This window comes from Tursiops truncatus, chromosome 7, assembly GCF_011762595.2.
Source record: "Tursiops truncatus isolate mTurTru1 chromosome 7, mTurTru1.mat.Y, whole genome shotgun sequence".
Lineage (NCBI taxonomy): Eukaryota > Metazoa > Chordata > Mammalia > Artiodactyla > Delphinidae > Tursiops > Tursiops truncatus.
Window position 1 is genome coordinate 1,329,747 of NC_047040.1, and position 25,165 is coordinate 1,354,911.

The following is a 25,165-nucleotide window of genomic DNA, read 5'->3' on the forward strand; positions in this document are numbered from 1 at the left end:
CTGTTTGTTTGTTTTAGTGAGAGAGCTCCGTTTTCACCGCAGTAATTCTCCTTTCCCCCTTCATCAGTGTATTGACGCGGCAGGGCTGCGTGCAGGGCGCTGCCCCTCTGGGCCGTGTGTGCCGCGGGCAGCCTTCCGGGTCAGCGTGTTGTCTTGACATCAGAACCTTCTCTCTTCCTCAGCTTTCCTCTACGTCCTTTCATGTCAGATTTCACTCTGGCGTCGCCTTCCTCTTCACGGTACATCCTCCATAAGGAGGGAAGGTGTGTGTTTCTGCAGAAGGCGCTCGGTTGGACGGGAGCCCTCGGGAGCGGGAGGGGCAGGAGTGAGGCGGGAGCTGGGCGGGGCCGACTGCTTGTTGGTCGTCTTTCCAATTTCCGTAGCTTTTTAGTGAATTACCTGTTTTCAGCATGGTGAATGGTGAACTTAGAGAATATTGTAAGTTCTGCCTTGGGACCTGGCCGGTGAGTGAGCACCTCCTCTGAGAATCGTGGCGTCAGTGGGGTAGTGAGAACGTGCCCCGTTTCCGCGTCAGTGGTGGTTGTGTTTGGTTATCGGCAAAGGTGTGAAATGATTGTACTTAGGTCAGTCGCTACTTGGGTGAGTTGGAATCTGGGTTAGATATTGTGCGTGACTGTGAGTCTCTGATTTGATGCTCGGCGCATCGCTTGCAGCTGCGCCGATGGAATGTCCAGGGGTACCCCGTTGCTCTCTTTCTTACCTGAGATACTTGGCCTTTTCTTTTACGTAAGTTCTTTTGGTGGCCTTGGAAGTGGTGTTATTACATGTAGACATTCGGGGAAGTACGTAAAACTGTAAAGGTGTCACTCGGAGGGACCTACAGTTAGTATTTTGGCACATTTCTTTCTTCCTCATGTTTGCGGGGATGTGAGTGCATGCGTGGTGTCTCTTTCTCTTTTTGAGGGGAGCTGGCAGGCCAGAGGCCGAGCTGGCTCCTCTCGGCCGCTGGTGCCTCGATGCCGCTCCTGCCGAGGCCGAGAGACCCACCCCGTCGCTGTCCCACCCTACATGTAATGACCCACCCGGCCTTGATGAGGCTGTCTTACAGGCGGCTGTCCTGTCATCAGGGCCGCTACCTTGTGCCGGCCTCCACCGTCCTACTTAAATTTGTCCTGCAGCTTCCTGTCTGGCCTCCTCCGCGTCGGGTCTCTCCCTGCAGCCCTCCTCTGCAGTGCAGAAGTGCCTGAGCTGAAATGCCAAAGCGGCAGAGTCTGTCCCATGCCTGTAGCCCTTCCATGACCTCTGATGAGTTCGGTCCTGCAGGGTGGGTGCCCTGGCCCCTGCAGAGTCCCCTCCCTCATCGCAGCCCTGCGAGCGCCCGTGGTCTCACTGGTGGTGTCCGTGAGTCCATATATGGGGCCCTGGGGGTTTGGAGGTGGTGCACAGAGAATTTTGAAACAGATAAATAAATTGCCCTTTTAACTTGTAAATTTTTCTGATTACACCAGAGTAGTGATTTACTGATAATGTGTCTTTAACGCCTCTGTAGCGTTCTGTGACCTCACTTTTAAACAAGGAAGCAGCGGGCAGTGGGTTCAGAGATTGTGCAGTCGCCCACGTGGAGTGGGGTTTAGGGACGTGGCTTTGCTTCGGCGGTTTTTCTTATGCTTCCTACTGTGGTTGCGTGGTAATGGCTTTTCACTTGTATTACTGATACAAAGTTTCCTTTTAAAATGAATTTATGTAAGAAAAAAAGGCATTGCATTTTTTAATGTAAGCGGCAGTGCACTTGGTATGCAGCTGTGACCTGATGGGCAAGGTGCCCTCGGATGACCTGAGCAGCCGCCTCTGCTCATTTCAGGTTCTTTGGGCATCAGGCGCTTTCATCTTGTTCTTTCCTGCATTTACTCCATTTGTTCATTAGTTCAGTTATTTATTCCACTAAATATTTATGTGTGTGTACTAGGTGTTATGAGTGGTACTAGGTATTATGAGTGTGTACTAGGTGCCAGACCTGTCCTAGGCCCTGGAACAAAGCAGCGCGTGACCCGGAGAAGAATCCCCGACCTCCCAGGCACTTACGTCCGAGTGGGAGGAAACAGAAAATAAACAGAAGGTGAAGCAAAGAATTCGTTAAGTGACGGTGGCAAGTGCTGTGGAGAAAATTAAATTCCCAGAGGAGGGCAGGGCCAGCTGTTGTGGGCTGGGGGAGTTGGATTTGAAGTCCGGTCGTGGTCCAGGAAGGCCTCACCCAGAAGCTGATGGGTGAGCAGAGGCTGCAGGGGTGAGGGGAGGGGGTGGGTGTGCTGGGGGAGGTGGCCACACGGGGAGGAGAACCCAGGCAGTGGCTCAGCTCCGCATGTCTGGGACATCAGAGACACAGGCAGGAGGCCACTGTGGCTGGAGCGTGGAGGGCGGGCTGGGACGAGCAGTAAGAGGTGGCGGAGGCCCCCCGGGCTGGTGTGAGGGCTCTGGCTTGTCCTGTGCAGGATACGGGGAGTAAGAATGATTTGTGAGATGCACTTGGTAGTGGGAACGTTCTGGTTTCTGATTAAAGGATGGATTGAGTAGGGGTGCAGGCAGAAGCAGGGAGATTAGCTAGGCGGCTGGTAACGGCATACGGACTGGAGGTATGTCAGCTGGGACCAGGGTGGTCCTTGTAGGCGTTTTGGACAGTGCTCAGGTCGTGGATAGACCCGACAGAGGCTGTTGAACTTTTGTATTGGGAAGTGAGAAAAGGAAGCTGATTTCTAGGTTTCTGGCCTCAGGAACTAGAACTCTGGAGTTGGAACCGGCAGACTTTGGGAAGGCGCAGAGGTACAGGTTTCCAGGAAAGATCAAGAATTTTTCATTGGCCATGGCAAGTTCGAGATGCTCGTTATTCCCCAGAGGAGGTGCTGAGTGGGTGGTCGCCCTCTTTTCATCGCACTGTGTGGACACTGTGTTTCTCACCGATTGAAGGTTTGCCTTAAGGCATGCACAGTGGTTTTTTTCAGACATAATGCCACTGCACACCTAATAGACTACAGTATAGCATAAACATAACTTTTATACGCGCTGGGAAGCCAGAAATTCACGTGACTTGCTTTATTGTGTTGTTTGGACCTGAACCTGCTTCCAAGGTCTGCCCGTAATGGGTTTGGAGTCTGGAAGTTGTCAGCGTCTGACTGTCCTGTGAAGCTGTGGTCCTGGTTGAGACGGCTTTGCAGTGAGGAGAGAAGGGGAGCACGGGGTTCAGAGGGGCGGGAGACGGCAGGGGGCCCAAGTCACTGTCTTCAGGGAGCTTATGCTTTTGTGTGTTTATTACTTCATCAGTTATCTTTACAAGTGGGAGACAACATGTTCATAGGAATTTCGTCTTTTCTGTTAATGTATGTCTCTTTATAAACAGGTTGTGTTTATCTCTATCTCTGTAAGCAAGGAGGATTGAGCCAAATGACCCCAGAGAAGTTGAATGGTACCCAGAACAGGCAGGACCCTCATAGCCAGGTAGGGGGGCGTGCACTGTGGTCGAGCATGGGTGGGCAGATGAGGGGCTCAGGAGGTCCAGCAGGGCTCCTGGGGACGGAGTGGCCTGACGTGTCGTGGAGGAGACCCAGTTGCACCGACGTTGTCCCTCGTGGAGTGGGTGAGGGCCCCAGGTGGCCCTGCTCACTGCTGGGAGGAGACACTTCTCAGAGCAAATAAATTCCAACAAACCAACAGCCCAGGCCATCGTCACGACAATTACGGGAAACACTACAAGTTTCAAAAATTAAATCTGTGTGGAAAATGGGCATTTGAAAGTCCCATATAAAAAGGAAAATGCATGCCAGCAAATAATGACAGTTTTGTTTCTTTCTAATCTTTATACCCGTGTCTCTTCCTTGCCTTAATACATTGGGTGTGTCTCTAGTTCATGGTTGGATAGAAATTGTAACAGTGGTCGTCCTTCTCTTGTTTCTGATCTCGTGGAGGAAGTTTTCAATAATTCACCAGATACTATGTTTGCTCTGGGTTAGGTGTAGATACTCTATCAGGTTGGGGAAGTTCCATTTTATTAGTAGTTTCCGAGGACCTTCTGTCGAGTACGGGTGTTGAGTTTTATCACATTTGTCTGTCACGGGTGATTTTCCTCTTCTTTATGTTAATATGGTCATAAAAATTATAGTGATTGATTTTCTCATGTGAGGCCAACCCTGGTTTCCTGGATCAGTCCCACTTGTGTGTGCTTTATAAACTCTCCATGTGTAGCTGAACCTAATTCACGTATCTAGTTCAGGAGTTTTGTGTTTATGTTGGATGGTAATGTTTCTTTCTTGTAATATCCTTGTCAGATTTACTATCAGGATCATGCTACTATCAAACACTAAGCTGAGATGGGACCCTCACATTTTAGTCTCTGGAAGAGTTTGCCTAAGATTGTTATTACTGCTTCTTTCAGTGTTCAGGATTGACTGATGGAGCTATGTTGAAATATTTTAAATTATAAATTTGTTTAATCGATACGGAATGTTCAATATTCTGTTACTTCTTAGGTTTGAAAGTTGTGTTTGTTGAGGAAGTTGCCCTCATTTCTAATTTTCTAATTTCTTTCACTAAGTTGTTTAAAGTGTCCTTTTTTAATGTTTTTAATTAGATCACATCTGATGGTGACCGCTGTCCCCTTCTCCATCCCTGTTGTTGGTCCTGGTGTGTCCCTTCCTTCTATACTCTTGAGAGAAATTTGTCATTTAGGGACTAGCTTCTTGCTTGGTATTGTTTGTTGTACATTCGAATTCACTGATTATTGCTCCTTATTTTTTCCTTTTCATTTGCTGTTTTTCTATCTTCTTAGTATGAGTGGGTGGATCATTGATTTTCAGCCTGTCTTGCTTTTGAATATATGCGTGTAAAGCTGGTCACATTGCCCTCCAAATTTGTCTTAATTAACTTGATCTCATAATTCTTTCTTTTTTAAAAAATTTAAAAAAAATTTTACTTCTTTTTGGCTGCATTGGGTCTTCATTGCTGCACGCGGGCTTTCTCTAGTTGCGTCGAGCGGGGCTACTCTTCGTTGCAGTGCGTGGGCTTCTGATGGTGGTGGCTTCTCTTGTTGTGGAGCACAGGCTCTAGGCGTGCAGGCTTCAGTAGTTGTGGCATGTGGCCTCAGTAGTTGTGGCTTGCAGGCTACTGAGAGTGCAGGCTCAGTAGTTACGGCGCACGGGCTTAGTTGCTCCACAGCATGTGGGATCTTCCCGGACAAGGGCTTGCTCGAACCCATGTCCCCTGCGTTGGCAGGCGGATTCTTAACCACTGTGCCACCAAGGAAGTCCTGATCTCATAATTGTTGATGTTATGTTTTCATTATCCTTCAATTCAAAATATTTTCTGATTTTAATCTGGTTTCTTTTTTGACCAGTGTGCGAATTCAAATTATATTGGATCATTTAAAAGCAGTTGGAATCTTTCTAATTGTCTTTTTGTTACTGATTTCTTGCTTAATTTCACTCTAGGCAGAAACAGTCTTATGATTTCTGTTCTTGGAACATGGCTGAGACTGACTCTTCGGCCGAGCATTGGTCATTTTGGTGATGTTTCACGGTCCTTGAGAAGAAGGCCTACTCTGCCCCATTGTGTGCAAGGTTCTTGCAGCGTCATTGAAAGGAAGTCTCTTGATCACATTCTTCAGATTGTCTCTATGCTCACTGATTTTTGTTTCCTTCTTCTGTCAGTTTGCTGTGAGAGGCGTCTGGAAATCTGTCACTCTGTGTGGGTTTCTGCCTCCTGTATTTCTGTCAAGTTCTGCTTTGTGTGTATCTTGAGGTCGTATTATTAGACATACACAAATTTAGACTTGCTCTACATTCCTAATAGAGTCACCCTTTTATGTGTTATGAAATTTTCCCTGTTAACTTTAGTCATGGTTCTTACCTTAAAGGTTACTTTATTTGAAACTTACATAGTGTCTACAACTTCCCTTTGGTTAGCATTTGCATGCTATTGCTTTTTCTACATCTTTTAATTTCATTCATTCTGTATCTTTGTATTTCCAGTGGACACCTTTTAACCTGAAAACAGTTATGTCTTTAGTTTTTGTCCAGTCTAAATATTGGGAATATTTGTCCATTCACATTTAGTGTAATTACTGATACATTTGTGTTTAAATAGCTTATCCTACTACATGTTTTATATTTTTCTTACCTGTTCTTTGTATTTGTTGTCTTTTTACCTTGCCTTCTTTTGGATTAAGAGGTTTTTTTTTAACATTTTTATTCCATTTCCCCCTCTATTTGCTTACTAGTTATCATTCTTTCAATAGTTTTTAGTGGCTAACCTGGTAATTACAGTATTCATCCTTGATTTATTAACTTCTGTTATAAGTTAGTAGCTCTCTAGTTCCAGAACACTGTAAGGACCTCATAACACTTCTAACTCCATTTACCCAACTCTTGTGTTTTGTGTTGTTTTTGTCATATATCGTAATTCTTCATGTATTTTAAGCCCTCGGGACACTGTGGTTATTGTTCATGTGGTCAGTTCGTGCAGATTGACCCATGGCTGCCCTGCTGCTGCTCTTACCCTCCCTGGTCTCCATACCTCCAGGTAGGATCATAGTTCTTCTGACTGAGGAAGCTTTGCTGACAACAAATTCTCACCCTTATTGTTTAAAATGGTCTTTAATTTGTTCTAGTTTTTATTTTGGAATTTTTCAAACTTACAAAAATAGCAAGAATAGAAAAATAACTTCTGAACCTTTGTAAGTGGTCATCATTATACCCCACTATCTTCAAACATCTTAATGCACAGATTCTCAGAGTGTGGTCCCCATATCGGCATCACCTGGGCACTCATGAGGAATGCAAGTTCTCAGGCCCCAGCCCAGGCCTACTGGATGAGATTCTCTGGGGATGGGGCCCAGGAATCTATTTTAAGGAGTCCTCCAGCCGATTCTGATATGCACTAAGGTTTGGGAAATTGTAACAGTGGTCGTCCTTCTCTTGTTTCTGATCTCGTGGAGGAAGTTTTCAATAATTCACCAAATATTATGTTTGCTCTGGGTTAGGTGTAGATAAATGAAATTAACATTCATACATTGCTACCTCTAATCTACAGACCTTGTTCAAGGCTAATCAGTTGTCCCAGGAATGTTCTTCAGAGCAAAAAGGTCTAATCCAGGATAATGGATTGCATTTAATTATCTTTTCTCTTTAGAATCTTTGAATCTGATCAGTTCTTCAGGCTTTCCTTGATATTCAAGACCTTGACACTTCTGAAGATTACAGGATGGTTACTTTTTAATGTCCCCCAATTTGGTTTTGTTTGATGTTTTCCCATGATTGGATTTAGGTTTCATGTGTTTTTTGTAGGAAGGTCACAGAACTCATTATCTTATCAGGTAGCATGTGATTCCTCTTTGTCCCATCACTGTTTCTATTAACTTTGATCACTTGACTGAGATAGTGTCCTCGCTGTAAAGTTATTCTTTTACTCCTTGTAATTAATAAGTATTTTCAGGGGAAGTACTTTGAAACTAGGTAAATATCCATTTTCTAATCAAACCTTGACCCAGAAGTTAGCATCTGTTGATTTTCGTGGCTAAATTAATTATTAGGTAATTTTCCTAATTCTGTCATTCCTTCTACATTATTAGTTACTATTCTACTATAAAGAAATGCTCTGTTTCTTCATTTATTTATTTATATCACTGTGGACTCACAGACTTCTGTTTTATCCGTATACATCTATATTCATTTCTGTCTCTCAGTATACTGACAGCTGTGAATTCACATCAGTACCTTCAATTCCAGAGTGACACAACAAGGCTCGTTCTCATTGTCCCCCAGCCCACGTCCTTCTCAGATAGTGAGAAACCTGGCTTCCCTCAGGTCAGTGCGTCTCCTTCCTGGATCATTCCCCCCAGTGTATCACCAGGTTCCCACCACTGCTACCACTGCTCCCTTCCACAGTTTCCACTGGTGTTTCTCCAGCCTCTGCTGTGTCCTGCTGCCCACCCATGTAGGTGCAAACCTCTTTTGAAGACCGTTTTCCTGTGTTTCTGGCAAGGTTTGGTTTTGTTTTGTTTTGTTTTAGGTGGTGTTTCTGACTTGGTTCTGAGCAGTCACACTGTCTTGGGGTGTGTGCGTCTGTGCTTCTGTGTGTGCTTTGCTTGTAGCTCAGAACATTCTTTGGCTGACATTCGTTGTCAGTTTTAGAAGAGTCTTGCTAGTACCTCGTCAGTGTTGCTACACCCCGTCTTCTCTGCTCTCCTTGGGCTCCACTTGACCACATGTTGGACCTTTTCACCTTGTGCTGTGTCCCTCTTTTCTGTGTCTCTCATTCTGTTTTCTCTGTGACCTTCAGCCCGGATATGTTCTTCAGTCTGTCTTCTAAGTTACCACTCTTTCAGCGCTTCCCAATCTGCTCCTAGACATGTATTTTCTATATTGGAAGTTTTAACTTTAATTGTAGTCCTTTTTGATTTTAGAATTTCCATTTTTTTAATAATTTTGAGTTGTCTGTTGAAATTATTTTGTTATCTAAATTCTTTGACATATTAATCACAAAGTTATCTGGTAACTGTAATATCTGGACCTCTGTTCCATCTGTTTAAACTGATTCTCCCTCTGTCCTTTCCGTTTGGGGACATTTAATCTTTTTTGGTATGCTGGTATTTTTTAAAAGGCCAGTCATTATTTTGGAAGAACTGTACAGCTAGCGTGAGGCTGCTGTCGCTGTCCTTGCTGTCTTCTGGCAGCGTTTTAGTAGGGCAGGCTCCCGAGTCTGTCAGAAACCAAGCCGGGGACCCTGCACTTAGGTGTGTGCGGTCTGGCGTATTTCCTGTTTGACCTTCCTGGTGGAGCACTTTTACTAGAGCCCCCCTCTTTGGTGGGTCCTGACCTGCAGTTTTGTCCCCACGGCCCCCTCCCTGCTGAGGGCTGGCTCAGCCCCCAGGCTCCTGCCAGAGAGTGGGCGGGGCCCTGGGGGGCAGCAGTCACCTTGCAGCCGTCCTTTTTGCTTTCCTTTCCTGGGGCCTTGGCACCGCCCTGCCTTTGATGTCTCGGCACAGGTGTTTTACATGTTGTCCGTTTGTCTTGGTGGCCTGGACGGGCTTGCTCTGCACTAGTCCACCAGAAGCTGGACGTACTCGTCACTTTACCCAGTGACACGGGGAGGCTGTTTGGCAGGTTTTCATCGTTGGTAAGTTCTGTCTTATTTTTAATCTGTGAGCACTAAGGGAATCTATTAATACTATATTGGACTTACAATTTTAAAGTTTAGAAATGTTGAAATTTTTAATCAATATTTAAATGATTGGGGAAATCTAACTTTTAAAATGCTTAACTGTTTTTAAAAATAACTTCATTTTTTAGAACGGTTTTAGCGTTACAGAAAAATGAAGGTACTGGAGAGTTCTCATATACCCCAGCTTCCCATATTAACGTCTTATATTTGTGGTATATTTGTTACCAATACTGAACAATATTGATACATATTACTAACTAAAGTCCATACCTTATTCAGATTTCCATCGTTTTTTCCCTAATGTCCTTTTTCTGTCCCAGGATCCCATGCAGAATAGCACGTGACTTTCAATTGTCACGTCTCCATCGGCCCCTCCTGGCTGTGACGACTTCTCAGACTTTGCTTGTTTTTAGTGATTCTGACAGTTTTGAGGAGTACTGGTCAGGTGTCTTATAGAATGTCCATCAACTGCAGTTTGTCTGGTGTTTTCCTTACAATTAGCCTGGATGTGTGTGTTTGGGGGAGAAAGACCACAGGGTTAAGTACCATCAACGTGACACATCACTGCTGGTGTTGACGTTGACACCTGGCTGAGGTATGTCTGTCAGGCCTCTCCGCTGTGTGTTTGCTCTTTCCCCCTTCCCAGAAGTCACCATGCCTGCCGTAGCCTTTATATTTGTCTGTGGGGTAAAAATTGTGTGACTGTTTAGAGGAATGCTGTTTTCTGAAAGGAAATTTAGTTGCTTGATATTTTAAAAAATGATAAATTGAAATTAGAATGTAAATAGAGTGACTATATTTCTTCATTCACAGAATTTCTTTTGAGTGTTGAAGACATGAGCAACAGTTATTACCAAATTTCCCTCTAGAAAGCGTGTTATGAGGGATAAAGACGAAGGAGTGAAGCCCTTCTGTGAGCGTCTCCTGCAGTTGTTTGTAGCTGGAAAGGTTTGTTGCTCCTCAGAGAAGGTTCCCTGGCCAGGCTGCAGAGCGTATTTCTAGAAACGCCCAGGCGAGCGGCCGGGAGGCTGGTGTGTCTCTGAGACACCGAGACACCGGTTGGTTCCCTGCAGGGAGGGAGCCAGCAGTTTGGGAACATTTTAAGGAATTGTTTCTTTTAGAGAAGGACTGGTTCAGTATTAGAGTGGAGGGTGTTTTGTGGCCATTTATTTCCTGGAATAAGGGGGGGTTGATGGTGTGCTTTTTTATGGCAGTGGTCTGTAGAAATCAGTTTCCCTGGTTCCTCATATTCTAGGAAAAAAAAAAATTAATGTTAAGTATGTTTTAGCCAAACTCCACTGACAACGTGAGAAGTTTATACAGTTGACCCTTGAACAACATGGGGGCATATAACTTACAGGCGGGCCTCGGTATCCACGGTCTGTGGTTCCCCCTGTCCGTGGATTCAGCCACCCAGGGCCCGGGTGGCACGGTAGTGTTGACTATCGAAAAGTATCCACAGATGAGTGGCCCCACAGAGTTCAGCCCACGTTGTTCAGGGGTCCACTGTATCATCCTGATTAATATAACAAGGGTGATAAACTTAGAGACACACTTCATGGTTTCATGAGAAGCTTGAAGGGCACTTGCACTGTGCTTATGGAGACACTTGGGAAGCCTGAGGAGGGAGGTGTTCTCATAATACATCCATTGTATCGTATGCATATTTTATAGTGGATATGGAACTTGTTGATACTTCGTGGCTGGAAATTATTGGCCAACACTTCTAATTCTTGGAAAAAGTCATGCAACGTCCTTTTGTGTTTTTTTTTTCTTTAAACACAGAAAAAGTAAACCAAAATTTATTCATATGCATATGGGGAATTATAAAATAAGTAGGTGGTAAATGGCTAAAATTAGACGCTTACATGATTAACTTCAGAAGGGAAAGGGAGGGGCAACAAGAAGCTTGCATCAGAAGAACAATTTTGTTTCTAGGGGAACAAACGGGAGGTAAGAAAATTTGTGATACTAATTGTTTATGCAGGTGCAAGTGGTATTTTCCATATGTTCATGGCCATAAACACCCCAGCAGTAGGAATTTATGACAGTTTCTTCTTTCTTTAAAAAATTAATTAATTAATTAATTTATGGCCGTGTTGGGTCTTTGTTGCTGCGCACGGGCTTTCTCTGGTTGTGGCGAGCAGGGGCTACTCTTCGTTGCGGTGCGTGGGCTTCTTGTTGTGGAGCACAGGCTCTAGGTGTGCGGGCTTCAGTAGTTGCAGCACTCGGGCTCTGTAGTTGTGGCTTGTGGGCCCTAGAGCGCAGGCTCAGTAGTTGTGGCGCATGGGCTTAGTTGTTCCGCGGCATGTGGGATCCTCCTGGACCAGGGCTCAAACCTGTGTCCCATGCATTGGCAGGTGGCTTCTTAACCACTGCACCACCAGGGAAGTCCCTTTATGACAGTTTCTTCCCCAGAAGTGTCTGCTTCCTTTTTTTTTTTTTTAAATGAAATATTATGGTCTCCTTTTCTCTTTCAGGAACTTTCTACTCTTCCTGTCTGGTGTTTTAGAGTTTAACCAAGATAGGTCTAGATTTAAATTTCTCTTTTGTTACGTGGGTACTTTCTGATTTGTTGGTAGGACCTTATTCCTTGCTTCTGTTTTCAGTTTCTTCTCTTGCTTCGAACATCTTAAATGTAGTCACTGTCTTCTGTGTGTGATCTCAGGTTTGGAGGCCTGTCTGACTCTGTCGTTTATTGTGTCCTCTGATTCTCACCCATGGTGGCTTATTTCCTTCTGCATTTTGGAGACTTTGGACACTGAGTTCATGCTTCGTGGGTATTTATCCCTGGGCCTCAGGGACGTTTGATTTCAGGTGAACCCAGACTCTCTCGGTGTAAGCACGTCCCAAATATTTCGTTCACGGGGCATCCTGTGTTGTTTGCTAACGCTGACAGCCCTGCTCCTGGAAGGTCTGTTGCCGCCTCCAGGCCCTGAGATTCAGGAGGAACCGGGAATTAAGCTTCCTTTGCTGCTTGTGGGATTCCAGGCCCCGCATGGTGAGGATTGGAACCCCACACTTGTGTGAGGACAGGCTGAGGCTGTGAATTCTTAAGACGCCCGCTGAGACCCCCTTGCCGTCAGGGCGCTTTCTTCCCTCCCGCCTTCCCCTGAGGGTGCGGCCTCGGAGCTGCACATATGTGCAGAGGTGCATCACAGGTGTCCACCTGCACGGGGCGCCGCTTTGCCTTGCCTCCCAGCGGCTCTGCAGATGCCCCGGGGTGGCGGAGGCTGCAACTCTCCCTCTGGTTTCCAGCTCGCTCTTCATTTCAGCCCCTTATGATTTCTCGCAGAGCCCATCAGTGCATTTAAAAGCATTTGTAGAGGTTTTATATCACGAGGTTTTTCAGGGTATTGGGCTGTTGTTTTGCTGGAAATGGAAGGCGTCTGTTTCTCTGTATGATCTGAAAGCTGATTTGGTGCTGGTTCTTCCCGTGTCCCTTCCACAGAGGGTCCAAGTGGGGAGCTCTGCATCTTCCTTTGCTCAGTATGTATTTGCTCAGTGAACCCCCGGGATGGAGAAATCTTTCAGTCCCCAGCGTTGAAGGCGTAGGAGGGAAACGCAGAGGATAAAAGGCTTGTGCGGTGATGGGAGGATTCTGTCCGGGAGAGCTATTCGGGCATCTCCAGAGCACTGAGTGGCACGAGGGATGGTGGCTCAGCCCGCGCACGTGGTGCTGAGCCTGACGTTGCAGACACGCCCCAGTGGGGTCATCTCAGGCCGTGTTCTACATCGAGTCGCTTACCCCTCAGCAAACACTTTCTGTTGCAGGCACTGTTCTGAGCACTGGGGATATTGGGGAATAAGACAGAGTTGGGGGAGGAATGGGCAAGCGATCACCAAATACGTAGGGGGGCCTCTGAGTGCTGTGGGGCGGAAGTAAAGCCGTCCCGGGTGGGAGCTGTTTTGTGGAGAGAGGCCTTGGGTACCAGAAGACGTGGGTGTCCCGGCTGCACTTGCGGGGAGGGGGCAGGGTTGGGAGGTAGAGGCAGGCTTGGCACGTTCTAGGAAAGGAAGAGTCCACGTGGTGAAATGGAGGGGCGGGCCCAGTGCAGGTGAGGTGAGAAGGTAGCAGGGTGCGCGCAGCAAGGGCCTGTGGGCTGTGGTGTGAGGACTTTGGTTGAAGTCGTAGCAAAGCTGTGGCCCGTTGGCATGCTCTGAGCGATAGAATCTGAACCACGTGTTAGGAGGATGGCTCTGCGTGCCGTGTTGGATGTTGACTGGGGCACGGGTGGAGGCGGGGAAGCAGAGCTTCAGGGTGTGGGTGAGAGACGACGGGGGCATGGCTGTGACCAGGACAAGCTCACCTTCCTTCCCCGCAGCTGCTGTCTCCCGGGCAACCTTGCTGTTCCCTGTGCAGCCAGATTTGTTCTTACTCCCTAGGTTTTCAAAACTAAACTATCATTGAAGGATTCAAACGAAAGAGGGTCCACAGGGGAAGGGCTGTGACTGCGAGACAGCAGAGTGGGCACCTGAGGTCCCTGCGATGGACGTGGGTATTGGTCTTACGACTTTCAGACTCACGTGTATGGTCCTAGGAAGAGAGTGGGGAGCAGTGTAGACCACACCTGGGTGTGCTCTGAACTGGATGCTGGTGGCAGTGGGGACGATGTGGGGGTGCAGGGGATTCCTAAGAGGGGGAGTTGCTTGTGGCAACAGTGGCCTTTCGTTGTAGACCGTCAGGCACTCTGGTTTATGGATAGCTTTCCTTTAGAGGCTGGACAGACTCAGGGGGGCCGGGGCCTGAGCTGGGAAGTGTCCAGGTCACAGGGCCCAGGCAACTCATTTTGCTTCCTGGGCGTTTGTAATTCTTTCTTTTGCTTGCCCTTGTGTAGTTTGAGGTGCACGCTGACATTTGGGCATGCGTTCTGCATGACTTAGGCCCCGACAGGTGGCCCATATCCTGGGAAGGGGCCTGTTTTTCCGGGAACTTCTTCATGGGGCCTCTCAGCTCTTGCAGCCCTGGAGTTGGGCGCCTGCTTTCTGGCTCCGCAGCGTGCAGTGATACGTTTCCGTGGTGGCCACGCTTGTCACACCGCAGAGCCAGGAAGAGGCCCTGGGAGCTCCCCTGTCCTGTGTATTCATCCGGCGCCCATTCGTTGCGCTCTCAGTGCCAGACGCGGCTCTAAGGACACAGAGCTCTGGAGAGTCACCGACCGGTGGGGGCGACAGACACGTGGACACAGGATGCGACGAGGTTCCCGCTGGGGGCTGACGGGGGAGAGGGCTTCACGGTGGTGGCCCGGGTGTTGGGATTACAGGACGAGGGGGTGAGCCGAGTCGTCAGGAGCCTGGGGGCCTGGGTCTTCTCCGAGAGGAGAAGGCTGGAGGGCTGGAGGCCGCCGGGACGGGGCTGCCGCGGGCAGGGGGGCTGGTGTGTTGGCTCCGGGGCGTGTGTTCATGACGGGAAGGGGGAGTGGTGAGGACTGGGAACCGAGGCAGGTCCCGGGGGCTCCCGGCTGCTCGGGGATCCTGAGTCTCGCTGCGGGGAAAGGGCTTTTGTGGGCCCCTGGGATGAGCCGCGGGCTTTGTTTAGAATCACTGACTGCAAGAAGCCCTGTGAGGAGAACCTGAGAGACGAGGGAAGGGCGTGAGGCTCGGGGGCCAGCCCAGGGCGACACTGGTAGGAGGAGGTGTGCGGCAGAAGCGGGGTGGAGGTCGGGTCAGGAAGGCATCTCCCCACGGCCGTGCACCTGGGGCACCCGGGGCGGCGGGAGCAGGCGGGAGTCGGGGAGGCTGGCCTGAGGGTGAGGCCAGAGGGTCACGGTGGGAGCGGGCCTGAGGGCACGGGACGGGAGCGGGGTGGGGGAGGAGGCTGACGAGGAAGTGGCCTCGCTGGCCAGCTTTGAGCCCCCGTGTGGGCGGGCCCCGCGCTGTGCCCACAGGAAGGCATGACAGTTCTCGTCGCCGCTGGTAGGTGAGGCCCCGCGGCTCCGCGAGGGCAGGTGAGGCCACGGCGTCTGCCGTCCATGGCAGGCAGCCCTTCACGCCCAGGTCCCGGCTGGGGCCGCGGGGCCTCCCGTGCAGCCTGGGCCGGCGGCTCGTGGCACAGTTCACATGTCAGCACTGCCCCTTCAGCTGTGTTGTGGCCCTGGGGCCTCCACTAGTGCGGAGCGACCTTTTTAGGAGAGAAGGGAGCTCGGGTTTTCATAGAACAGAAGGACTTGTAACGTCGGTTTGGTTTGGTTTGGTGGATCTGGTGGCCTGGGCGTGTGGCTCAGTCCTGTGGCTGGACCGGCTGGGGTCCTGCTGGCCTTCAGCCTCCCCTCTGGTGTCCAGGGCCTGCCCTGGAGTCCCCGGAGCCTGAGAAGCATGTGTCAACGCATTTTTCATGCACACAGCCCCTCCCATTTTCTGTTTGGAAGTGACCCTACAGACAGATTCATAAATACCTAGTGTGTGCATGAGCGCCTGCTAATTCTTTTAAGTCATTTTTCAGGCACTGTGCCAGGTCACTTTTTGTTACTGTGCAGCCCTCCCTTGGGGTAGACAAGCTGTGAGTCGGTCTCCACTTTACCGATTCCATCTCTTTCCAATTTAAGGAGGCCAGATGCTGTTAAGATACTGCGTTCCTTCCATGAATCCGATCTTGTCCAAGACAGTTGCTAGGACAACAGGATCTTCGGTTTTCTCTCCTGCTATTTTTATTTCTTTACTATCTCAGGTTACTATTTTCATTTTCCGTATCAAGTTCCTCGTTACCATTTTTAAAAATAGAGATGTTTAATAACTTTAATATGTTAACACTGTATGTTCTTGCCTTTACGAAGTTCACCTTAATAAAGACAAACTCGCAATAAACAGAAAGGCCTTAGGATCAATGTATCTAAACCTGCCGAAGAAGAAAGGTACAGACTCGGTCGTTTCATGTTTCCTCTCGATGTTCAAACCTTAGTTAGAGCTTAATTTGGTATTTATTTTTTATGTTAAAATACCGATTCTCAGTTTAGAAGTCGTTTAACGTGAAAGTAGGTGCTAAATGTCTTCAGTCTGTCCTTCATTAGTTGTGGCTGGAGGAGGCACGCACCCCTCTGCCCTCAGTGCATGCCCCATGGAAAGCTCATGATCGAAGTCCAGTGTTCGTCTCCATGTCCCGTTATTTATATTTCTGCGTGCAGGAAATAACGTATGTCCCTTGGAGAAGAAAGTTAGTGATAAAAGGTAGACTTTCTACCAGGTGCACTGATTGGTGTGCAGTTGCAGGTTTTCACAGGGACCTGCTGGTGCGAAATGATAGGGTAGTGTTTCACACGCACCCTGGCCCACCAGGGGTGCCTGGACTTTGCGTGTGTCCAGTCATTACCTGGGTTATAGAATTTTTAGGACACATCCCGCTTTCAGGTATTTGAACGGGCGCTTGAGTTAGGAGCTTTTCTTCTTCACAGTTAATATGAGTTAAATGGGATTCAGACATTTAAAGTATATGATGTTGTGACACGTGTGGTGTGAAGATAGGACCTCAGTGTGGATGTATGTGTAATAGGCTGTGGTGTTCGTGTGCTAAAAATAGGAGGCACTCATTTTTAAAATAAAAAGATTGTTTTTGAAAATGGACTTGGATAAAATAAGATTTTTTGGAAGTTGATTTCATTTTTTTTATACTTGATTTATGTTTAACGGTAATGGAAAATTGGGGAAATTGTATATCAGAGAAGTGACTTTAATAACTAATTTCTCTGGTGCTCTTCTTTAAAATTAATGAGAAATTCTTAGCCGGGCTCATCAGCATTCGTATGCAATAATGAGTAACAGGGGTGGGCGATTGGAGTCCCCGAGCCACCCCGCAGTTAGTTAGTAGTTTCCAGCTCCTTAGTGCATCTAGACAGAGCAGAGTCAATAGTACCTAACAGTACCATTTACTGCTCCAGTGGAGTAGAGCGGATCCAGAAGAGGCAAGGCGTGGTCCATCCTTTTTCAAAAAATCCTCCTTTTTACGGTAATACAGCACAGGATTTGATGCTAGAATTACGACATATATTTAGTCCTCCAGGAAAACTCTTCCAACCAGGAAACCCCGAGCATCACTGACTACCCCTGAGGTGGTGCTAAGAAATAAAAGTGCCCCCGCTCCCCGGGTAGTTCTTTGAGGCACACGTAAAAGGGCAGGAAAAGCGGGGCCTTCCCAGGGCAGGATAGTTGTGGACTGGACCCTGACATGCGTCCTGCAGTCTCACAGCGGCAGAGCTCAGTGTGTACCGGGTGACAGGAGGGGAAAGCTCCACGTGGTGCAGGGACTTCACGTGCTAACAGCGCACGGAGACGCCGTTTAATACAGCGGATACCTGCAGGGGGTGGTGGGCAAGACGTTCCTGGACTCGAGAGTCAGAGCATCTGGGCTCGGGTGTCAGCCTGCCTCTTCTTGCCCGGTGACCTCGAGTGCGTCACTTAACATCTTTTACCTCCGAGACAGTGCCTGCCTGCTGACCTCCCGTGTCCGATCCCAAGGCGGTGCTGGGACTGGCAGGCAGGCCGCCCTCTAGGATCCAAGTCCATCTTCATTGCGGCAGGCATCACCAAGTTGGGTACCCATAGGATGGGACGGTGGACTCGGGAGTTCCCAGGAGTGGTGCTGGCTCCCTCAGCTTGAGGAAAGGTGCGTGGAGGAGCGGGCATCGTTTAGGGCAGGCATTCAGGAGGAAGAGATAGATGCTCAGGAGGGCGCTCCAGGGAGGGCAGCCAGTGCTGGGGAGAGCGGGTCCGCGCACGTCCAGGAGGCTCGCTGTGGGCCCGTGAGGACCCTCGATTCGTCTGATGGGGGCTGAGCAGCGGGGGTGTGGTCGGCTTTCTCCCGAATGGTGTTTCCAAGGGCATCGGGTCATCAGACTCACTGAGTGTTCTTTCCTCCCGAATCGTTAGTTTTCATAAAGCGGCAGTTTTCTTACGGGACTTCTTTCCTGAGAGTGATTCTCTAACTGGTAGATAACTGCGTGCAGTAGCAGCTGGGGCTGGAGAGTTAGACGTTCTCTGAGCAGAAACCGAAGTACCGGCACCGAGGTCATCCATTGAAGGGGGCGCGCCCGTGACCTTTGTGCTGTCAGCCGCCTCCGGGGAGGGGCTTCCTGGGTCTGGGCGAGGCGCTTCTGCTGAGGCACCCGCTGCTCCTGACCTGCTCACGTTTCAGCCCTGCAGCAGCGTCTTACTCCCTCTTTCCCTGGCTTCTGTGTGCTAGCTGATTGTTTAACGTGGTTCTGTTTCATTCCCTCCGTTGACCTATCCGCTGCACCTCTTTATCTCATCGTTAGTGACTGCTGTGAGGTGTGCAGTGCACACCTTTACCTTGTCACGGTCCCCCAGAAAGCCAGCATCGGGCCACGTCACACATGACGTGAGCCCCTCGCAGCCGGCGTCTCTCCCCGCTTCTGTCCTCTGTGCTGTTACGCGTGTGTATTTCACTTCCACACATGTTAGGAACCTCAGGATATACTGTTACTACTTTGGCTTTAAACAGTTCATTCGAGCTTTTTATTCCGTCTTTCCTCCTTCCTGCCCTTCCTCCTGCAGCTGTGGTTCCTGCTGTGCTCGGTTCCTTCATGCAGGTCCAGGTTTCACCTGGCTGAGCAGAGCCCCCTTCAATAGCTGAGCTCCTACTACAGGCCTGCTAGTGATGACTTCTATTAGCCGTTGTTTAGAAAGATACGTATTTCCATTTCATTTTGGTAGATTTTTCATTCATCGTAGAATTCTGGGTTGACGGTTGTTTTCTGCCAACACTGAAGATACTCCATAGATTCCTGGCTTGCACAGTTTCTGATGAGAAATATGAAATTATTCTTATCTTTGGCCCTTGTACCTAACGGAGCTTTTTTCTCTGGCTGCTTTTAAGACCTTCCCTTACTCTCTCTTTAATTATTATGCGCTCCTGTGGTTTCCTCTCTGTTTGTCCGGCGTGGCGTTTACTGAGTTTCTTGGTGGTGAGGGTTATTAGTTTTCCTATCATTTGGAAAATGTTTGGTCGCTATTTCTTCAGATCGTTTTCCTCCCCCATCGAGGACTCTGAGTGCACATATGCTGGATGACTTGATCCTGTCCCACAGGCCACTAAGGGTCTGTCCATTTGTCCTTGACCTTTTCTCTCTGTGTCTTGTTTGGGATAGTTTCTGTTGCTCAGTCTTCAAGTTCACTGCTGTTTTCTTCTGCGGTTACATGTAATAACGCTATTAATTCCTTGCGTTAGTTTGGGTCCTCCGAGAGACAGAAGCCAGGATGGGAGTAAACACTGATGAGGTTTTGGAGGGAAGCCCCTGTGAAGGATAAAGGGACCAGACCTGAAGTGGAAGGAGTCTGGCCCTGTGACAGGGAAGGGGGGAGGAGGAGATTGGGGAGGAACAGTCCAGGAAGGGTTTGGCCAGGCCGACGGGGTGTCCTAGAGCCAAAGGCTCCTGCTGAAAGAGGCCCACGGCCCACGGATGGGCTGCCATGGAACTTCTGCTGCTCTTGGTCGTGGGCTGCACCCTTACGTGGGAGGCGTGGCCTCTGCGTGAGCAGGGTGGCGGGCCCAGAGGGTCAGCACCTGGGCCCTCGGCCACTCGGGCCTCCTTGCAGCAGGGCATCTGAGCAGCACATCTGCATGGCTGCCACACCTACCCAGTGGAATCTGTATTTCGGGAATCCTGGGTTTTTTTAAATTCTAGAAGTTCTTTTTATCTTTTCCAGTTCTTTCATTATTTTCCTTTTCCATTTAATTTCTTGATTACATTGAGTATTTTTATAGCTGTTTTAATGTCCTTGTTTCCTAATCCATCATCTTTGTCATGTCCTTAGTCTGCTTGACTTTTCTTCCCCTGGTTACAGGCTACATTTCTCTCTCTCACGTGTCTAGAACATCGGTTGCCGTAAGTCATGAGCTTTTATGTTTGTGAGCACCAGGTTTTGTTTCATTCTGTTGAATGGCAGGCAGTTAAGATACTTGCAAGTCAGTTTAAGCTTTCGGGGCTTGATGTTTAACCGTTTTGGTGGGTCTAGAGCAGCCTGTCTTCCAGGGAAGGGTTAGCCCGGCCCCCGGTGTGCAGTGAGCGGTCCCTCTGCTCTGGCTGGCTCAGCCCCAGGGCAGCTCTTGGACTGCTCACCCGGAGACACCCTGGGACGTCCTTTGCCTGGGGTGCTCTCCACCCGCCGCGGGGGCACCGCCCCACGCACCCTGCCTGCTGCTCAGCTAGAGACCAAACGCGCTGGACGGACGTGGCTCTTTTCTGCCCAGGTCCCTCCCCAGCACCCAGCCCGTGTCCACGCAGTGCCACCAGCGCACTCGGGTGGCCCAGTTGCCAGATGTGCGCGGCCAGGCGTTGAGTCCAGGCCCTATTACTCCCTCGTGGCGGGAACTACAGGCATCACCTGGCATGGGTTGGCCTCTCGCTTGGGCTGTCCCTAGTGGCGCCGCTAGAGGCCAAGGTGACTGAGGTCGTGGCCATCAGGGAGCAGCTTCCCACGCCCGGCGGCTCCAGCAGGACGCGCTCCACCCCATCCTGTCACCCTTGCCGCCCCGTCCTCCTGGCCGTGTCCTCTTCTCCGCTGTCCGGGTCCGTCAGGGAGGACTTCTGCATCCCCTCCACTCCTCCAGCACTTTCCACCTGCTACCATCCCACTTCCCAACTGGTTTATATGTTCTGTGTATTTTATAAGGTTAGAGAAGATGGGACTTTTATTCGTGTCTCAAAGCAGCCAGGACACAGTGTATCAAATGTAGAAGGAATGCACAGTTTCCTCCAGGAGGATGAGTGCATGTATGTTTCTCTTCTCAGCTGGCTTTTGTCCAAGCAGCTGCCGGCATCTCTAAGCTGCGTGTGACAGCAGTGCCTGGGAGGAACAGCCTCTGCGAGCCCAGACCTGTGAGCCCAGACCTGTGAGCCACTCACGGCACCCATGCCGTCCCGGCCTGTAGCGTGTAGAGATGGGCGCCTTTTCCTAAAATCACAACTCACCCAGGGTTTAAAGTGTCCTCACGGTCAAACTTAGCAGCATCACTTTGTTTCAGCCGCACCACCCTGAGCTCAGACCTACCATGCCTGCGGCTCCCCGGCCTGACCCAGGACAAAACTGACTGCGGGCCCGCGTCCAGGAGTCACGCTCTCGTGCTGACGGTCGGACGAGGTGCCCGCGTCAGCTTCTGAGAGATGCTCCCGCCAGGAGGTCCTGGGCCACTCCGTCCTCACAGGGCCACAGAGCGTGTTTTCTCAAGTGGTGAATGTGGTGGACTGGGGCTGGGCGGTTTGAAGGCTGCCTTAAAGAAGCGGATGCAGATATGAGGTGATGAAAAGGAAGCAGCTTTGTTTCGCTTTCTCGTTGTGAAACATCCCAAATGGGAGCCCTCCTGGGGTACTCTGTTGGCTTAACTGCACTGAAAGGGAACCCTGAGGGTCTGGGGACCCTTGTCTGGGTATGAAAGGCCAGTTAGGTGCTGCCCCAGGAGGTCCAGAGAGCAGATTTTGTGATGCAGTTAATAGACGCTGGCTGCACTCAGCGGTTCCACATCCTGCGAGTTTTTATTCTCTGCTCTGTGGTTTAAAATTTGATTTGCAAAGAAGACAGCAGAGCCAAACTGTGGCCTCCCGGCCCTTCCTCAGCAGGTGCTGGGGGCTGGCCCGGTGCCGGTGTGCTGGTGTCGGCGAAGCTTGAAAACCTTTCCGATGAAAAGAAATCACTTTCTGGTGTGATAAAAATTACGGAGTGATAAAAATTAAGATTGTTCTTTTATTGCTGCAGCAGTTGTGTATTCATAGCAGTTGGCTGGGAACGTCTTTGTGGACAGACAGGGAGAGACCACGTGGGGAGATGCACCCCCCCCCCCGCGGCTCCTGCTTTGTGGCCCCTCTGCCCCCGTCCTGGTTCTTGTTCCCAGGGGGTGGCCGCTCTCCACGGCCTCAGCGCGGCCTCTCTCTCGTTGTACAGACACGCCCAGTGTCTCTGTCATAAAACGCAGAACAAGCTGCGTGGGTTTTCTGTAGCAGCTGTAACGAACGGCCACCGGCGGAGCGGGTGAGAAGGTGCCCGTGTCATTTTCCGGTTCTGGGGGTCAGAGCACAAACCCAGGCGAGGGGCTGTGCTCCCACTGGGGCTCTGGGGAGCTTCTGCTTCTTTCCTTTCCAGCTTCTAGGGCCCCTCGCACCTTGGCTCCCGTCCTCGGTCAGGCCGACCTCTGCTTCTGCCACCGCATCTCCTGACCTGACCCTCTCCCAGGACCCTCATGATGACCCTGGGCCCACCTGTCAGTCCAGGGCGGTCTCCCCGCCTCGAGGTCCCGACTTAATCATGTCTGCACAGGCACAGGGTCTGGGGGTGAGGGCGTGGGAGTCTAGGGGGGATTTTGCGATCTCAGTACCCCCTTGACACACAGGCTCTGCTCACACCCCGTCTCCGCACACAGCGCCCCCTGCTCGCAGGCTCCGGGGCCCCTCCTCTCCTCGGGTTCTCCCCCGCGCCGTCCTCGCTGGGATGGCGACCCCTCCCTCGAGATGCCGGGGCGGCAGCTGTGCAGCTGGGTCTCCAGCAGAGCCCCGCCTTCTCAGCCACCGACCCAGCTCCCCCCGTGCCCGTTGGTGGTCTCCCCGCGGCGGCCCACGCGCTGCTCCCATTCCGCTTGGGAGCCAACCGGGGTGCCCGCCTCCCTGGGGCGCCACCCTCTCGTGCTCCGCTGTGCTGCCCAGGCTCTCCTGAGCCCTTAAGGCCCGTGGAGGTCGCTGACACCCTCGCGCAGGGCCGCACTTGCAGCTCTTCCGGCCCAGCGACCACCTTCTGCCGCAGTGCCTGTCGGAGTTGGAGAGCAGGGGCGCCGCCCTCACTCCGGGTTCTCCCGCCACTCCTGTCCCCTGCTCCTCCCGTGGCCACGCCAGGCGTCCCCGCTCGCCCCGTCCCCGGGCTCTGCTGCTCCGTGTGCGCCCCCCGCCGGCTCCCCCTTGGCGGGCACCCTGGTCCGTCGTGTGCCACTGGCTCCCTTCCCAGTCTCCGCCCAAGAGGATGACTCCTGGGGGGGGGGGGCCGGGTGTTTCCTTTTTCCTCTGTTGTATACCCAGGGTGCTCCTAGCACCTGGACGAGACCTTGTGCACAGAGGCTCCCAGGGCCGGAAGCTGCGGTCAGCCTGCACTTCGGTCCTCCCCACTTACAGGTCCCTGCTTCTCTCCACGTCCTGCAGCCGCGCACGCCCACTGCAGGCCTGTGCACCTGCCAGAGGGGACGCAGGCTCAGTGCGGGATGGGTAGTGTGGCCGCGGGGCGTGTCCAGGCAGGGCTGTGTCTGGCCTCGGGTGTGACTGTGACCCCCCTCCTTGCACTGTAGCCTCTGCCTCCACCTCGGTGTGGCAGGTAATGAATGCCCTCTGCTGATGAGAATCAAGGAAAGGCGGATTTCTTTTTTAAGCTGCTTCAGTACTTGTTCTCAAGGGCAAAGTGTGGAAGATTTTTGTGTGCAGTATGTAGTGTGTACATATCTACTGCTGGACCACATTAACTGGAAGGCAGGAAAAAGAAAACTCCGTATTTTGTCCCCACTGTTAACTGGATGAATCTCATTGTGCTTTGCCTGTTCCCTGCCCGGCCCACGCAAGACTCCTTCCAGCCTGGCCTTCAGAGCCAGGCTTCCACGCTCCACGGTGGAGGCCAACCCCGTGACGCGCCATCCCAGCCTGTGGACCCCTCGCCCTCGCCGCAGGCTCCCTTCCCCTGGGAGCCCTCCTGGCCATGTGAGGGAGCCTCTGTGCCCCTCCAGGTCCACCCTGTGTGTGCCCTGCACCCCTGGGGCCCCTGCCCCCGATTTGTGGTGGGGCCCATGGCAGGAGGTGCTGGCAGGAGACGGGCAGGTGGGGCAGAGAGAGGGGCTGAGACATCTCCCCTCCCGCCCTCTCCCCCCGAAAGCTGCGGCTCCCCTAGGTCAGTGCCACTTCTGCCCGAGGCTCCACGGCCACCCTCCCAGCAGCAGCACAGACACGCGGGTTGGCCACTGGCGTTTGTAGCCCCCCCAGCAGCATGGAGGCTCCCGAGGGCAGGGTCGTGTTGTGCTTCCTTCCGCGGGACCCCTCACCCTTACAGTGGGACCGCCAGAAGCAGGCCCTGCCGGCGCGGGGAGGGCAAGGGTGGAGTGGAGGAAGCCGTCAGGTGAGCCGCGGGGACGGACGGACGTTGTAAACTGCTGGTGACCACGGCTTTCCCTCCCGCAGCTGCCGGGCCGCAGGTACAGCCCTGGGTACAACGAGGACGTGGGGGACAGATGGATCTGGCTGAAGTGACGGCCGCCTCCGTGGAAGCTGCCTCGCGAGGATGGAGGTGCACCCAGGCCGCCTGACTCCCCTGGACTCCACGTAGCTTAACATCGGGGGTGGGAGTGAATGATCCTGAAGTTGCACAGTGGAAGAAACGGCCCAGCAAACGGCAGTCTGCCCTGCAGTGTACTTACGGGAGTGGAAGGAGGCGCCCCCATTTAAAGGGGGGCCCTCCAGCTTTATTCTGGGACGATGATCACTGGGGAGAAACAGTCTGCTGGAAAGAGCAGGTGTCACTTGGAGAATCTCATTTCGTCACAGTCATGCTCTGTGTCAGGCAGGTTTTGTACACTGTGTATTCAGACTTCAAGAAATAAAACCGTTCCTGTGGCACATCCCTCCATTATACATCTGCCCACACGCGTACGCGCCACACACGTGTGTACGCACACACACTTACCATTAGCCAACAGTTGGCTTTGATGTGGTTTGGTTTGATCAAGACATATATTAGGATTGAAGAGTTTTTCTGAAGCATTTCTTCTTTTTGTTTTAGAATGTAACTACCACAATAGAGAAAAAGGAAAAAAAGCAAAGAGGAAATACCAAAAAGAGGAAGCAGTTACCCTAGATTCACAGGGCAGAGTATTGGCTGTGAAAGGGCTTTGGGAAGAGTCTCCTGTGACGGCCCCCGTCGCTGGTGGTGCGACTCCTTCCTGAGGGGACTTTCAAGCACAGAGTGTCAGTGGGTAAAACACAAAAGCGAAACATACTCTCTTTATCACCTAAAAGTCAAGTTGTTGATCAAA

At 50.9% G+C, this 25,165-nt stretch overlaps 1 protein-coding gene across 2 annotated transcripts in view; it reads left to right on the top strand.

Moving 5' to 3' along the window:
- NDUFA10 (NADH:ubiquinone oxidoreductase subunit A10) overlaps nucleotides 1–24,749 on the top strand; it is a 49,181-nt gene extending 24,432 nt beyond the window's left edge. The window contains exons 10-11 of one of the 2 annotated variants that reach the window (XR_002174013.3): nucleotides 3,353–3,450; nucleotides 24,315–24,749. Coding sequence is in view for 1 of the 2 variants with exons in the window: in XM_019923524.3 (XP_019779083.1) it covers nucleotides 24,315–24,383 (69 nt within the window). In the remaining variant the exon portion in view is untranslated. The remainder of the gene's footprint in view (nucleotides 1–3,352; nucleotides 3,451–24,314) is intronic. The other variant, XM_019923524.3, reaches the window with a different exon arrangement.
- The last annotated feature ends 416 nt before the right edge of the window (nucleotides 24,750–25,165 follow it).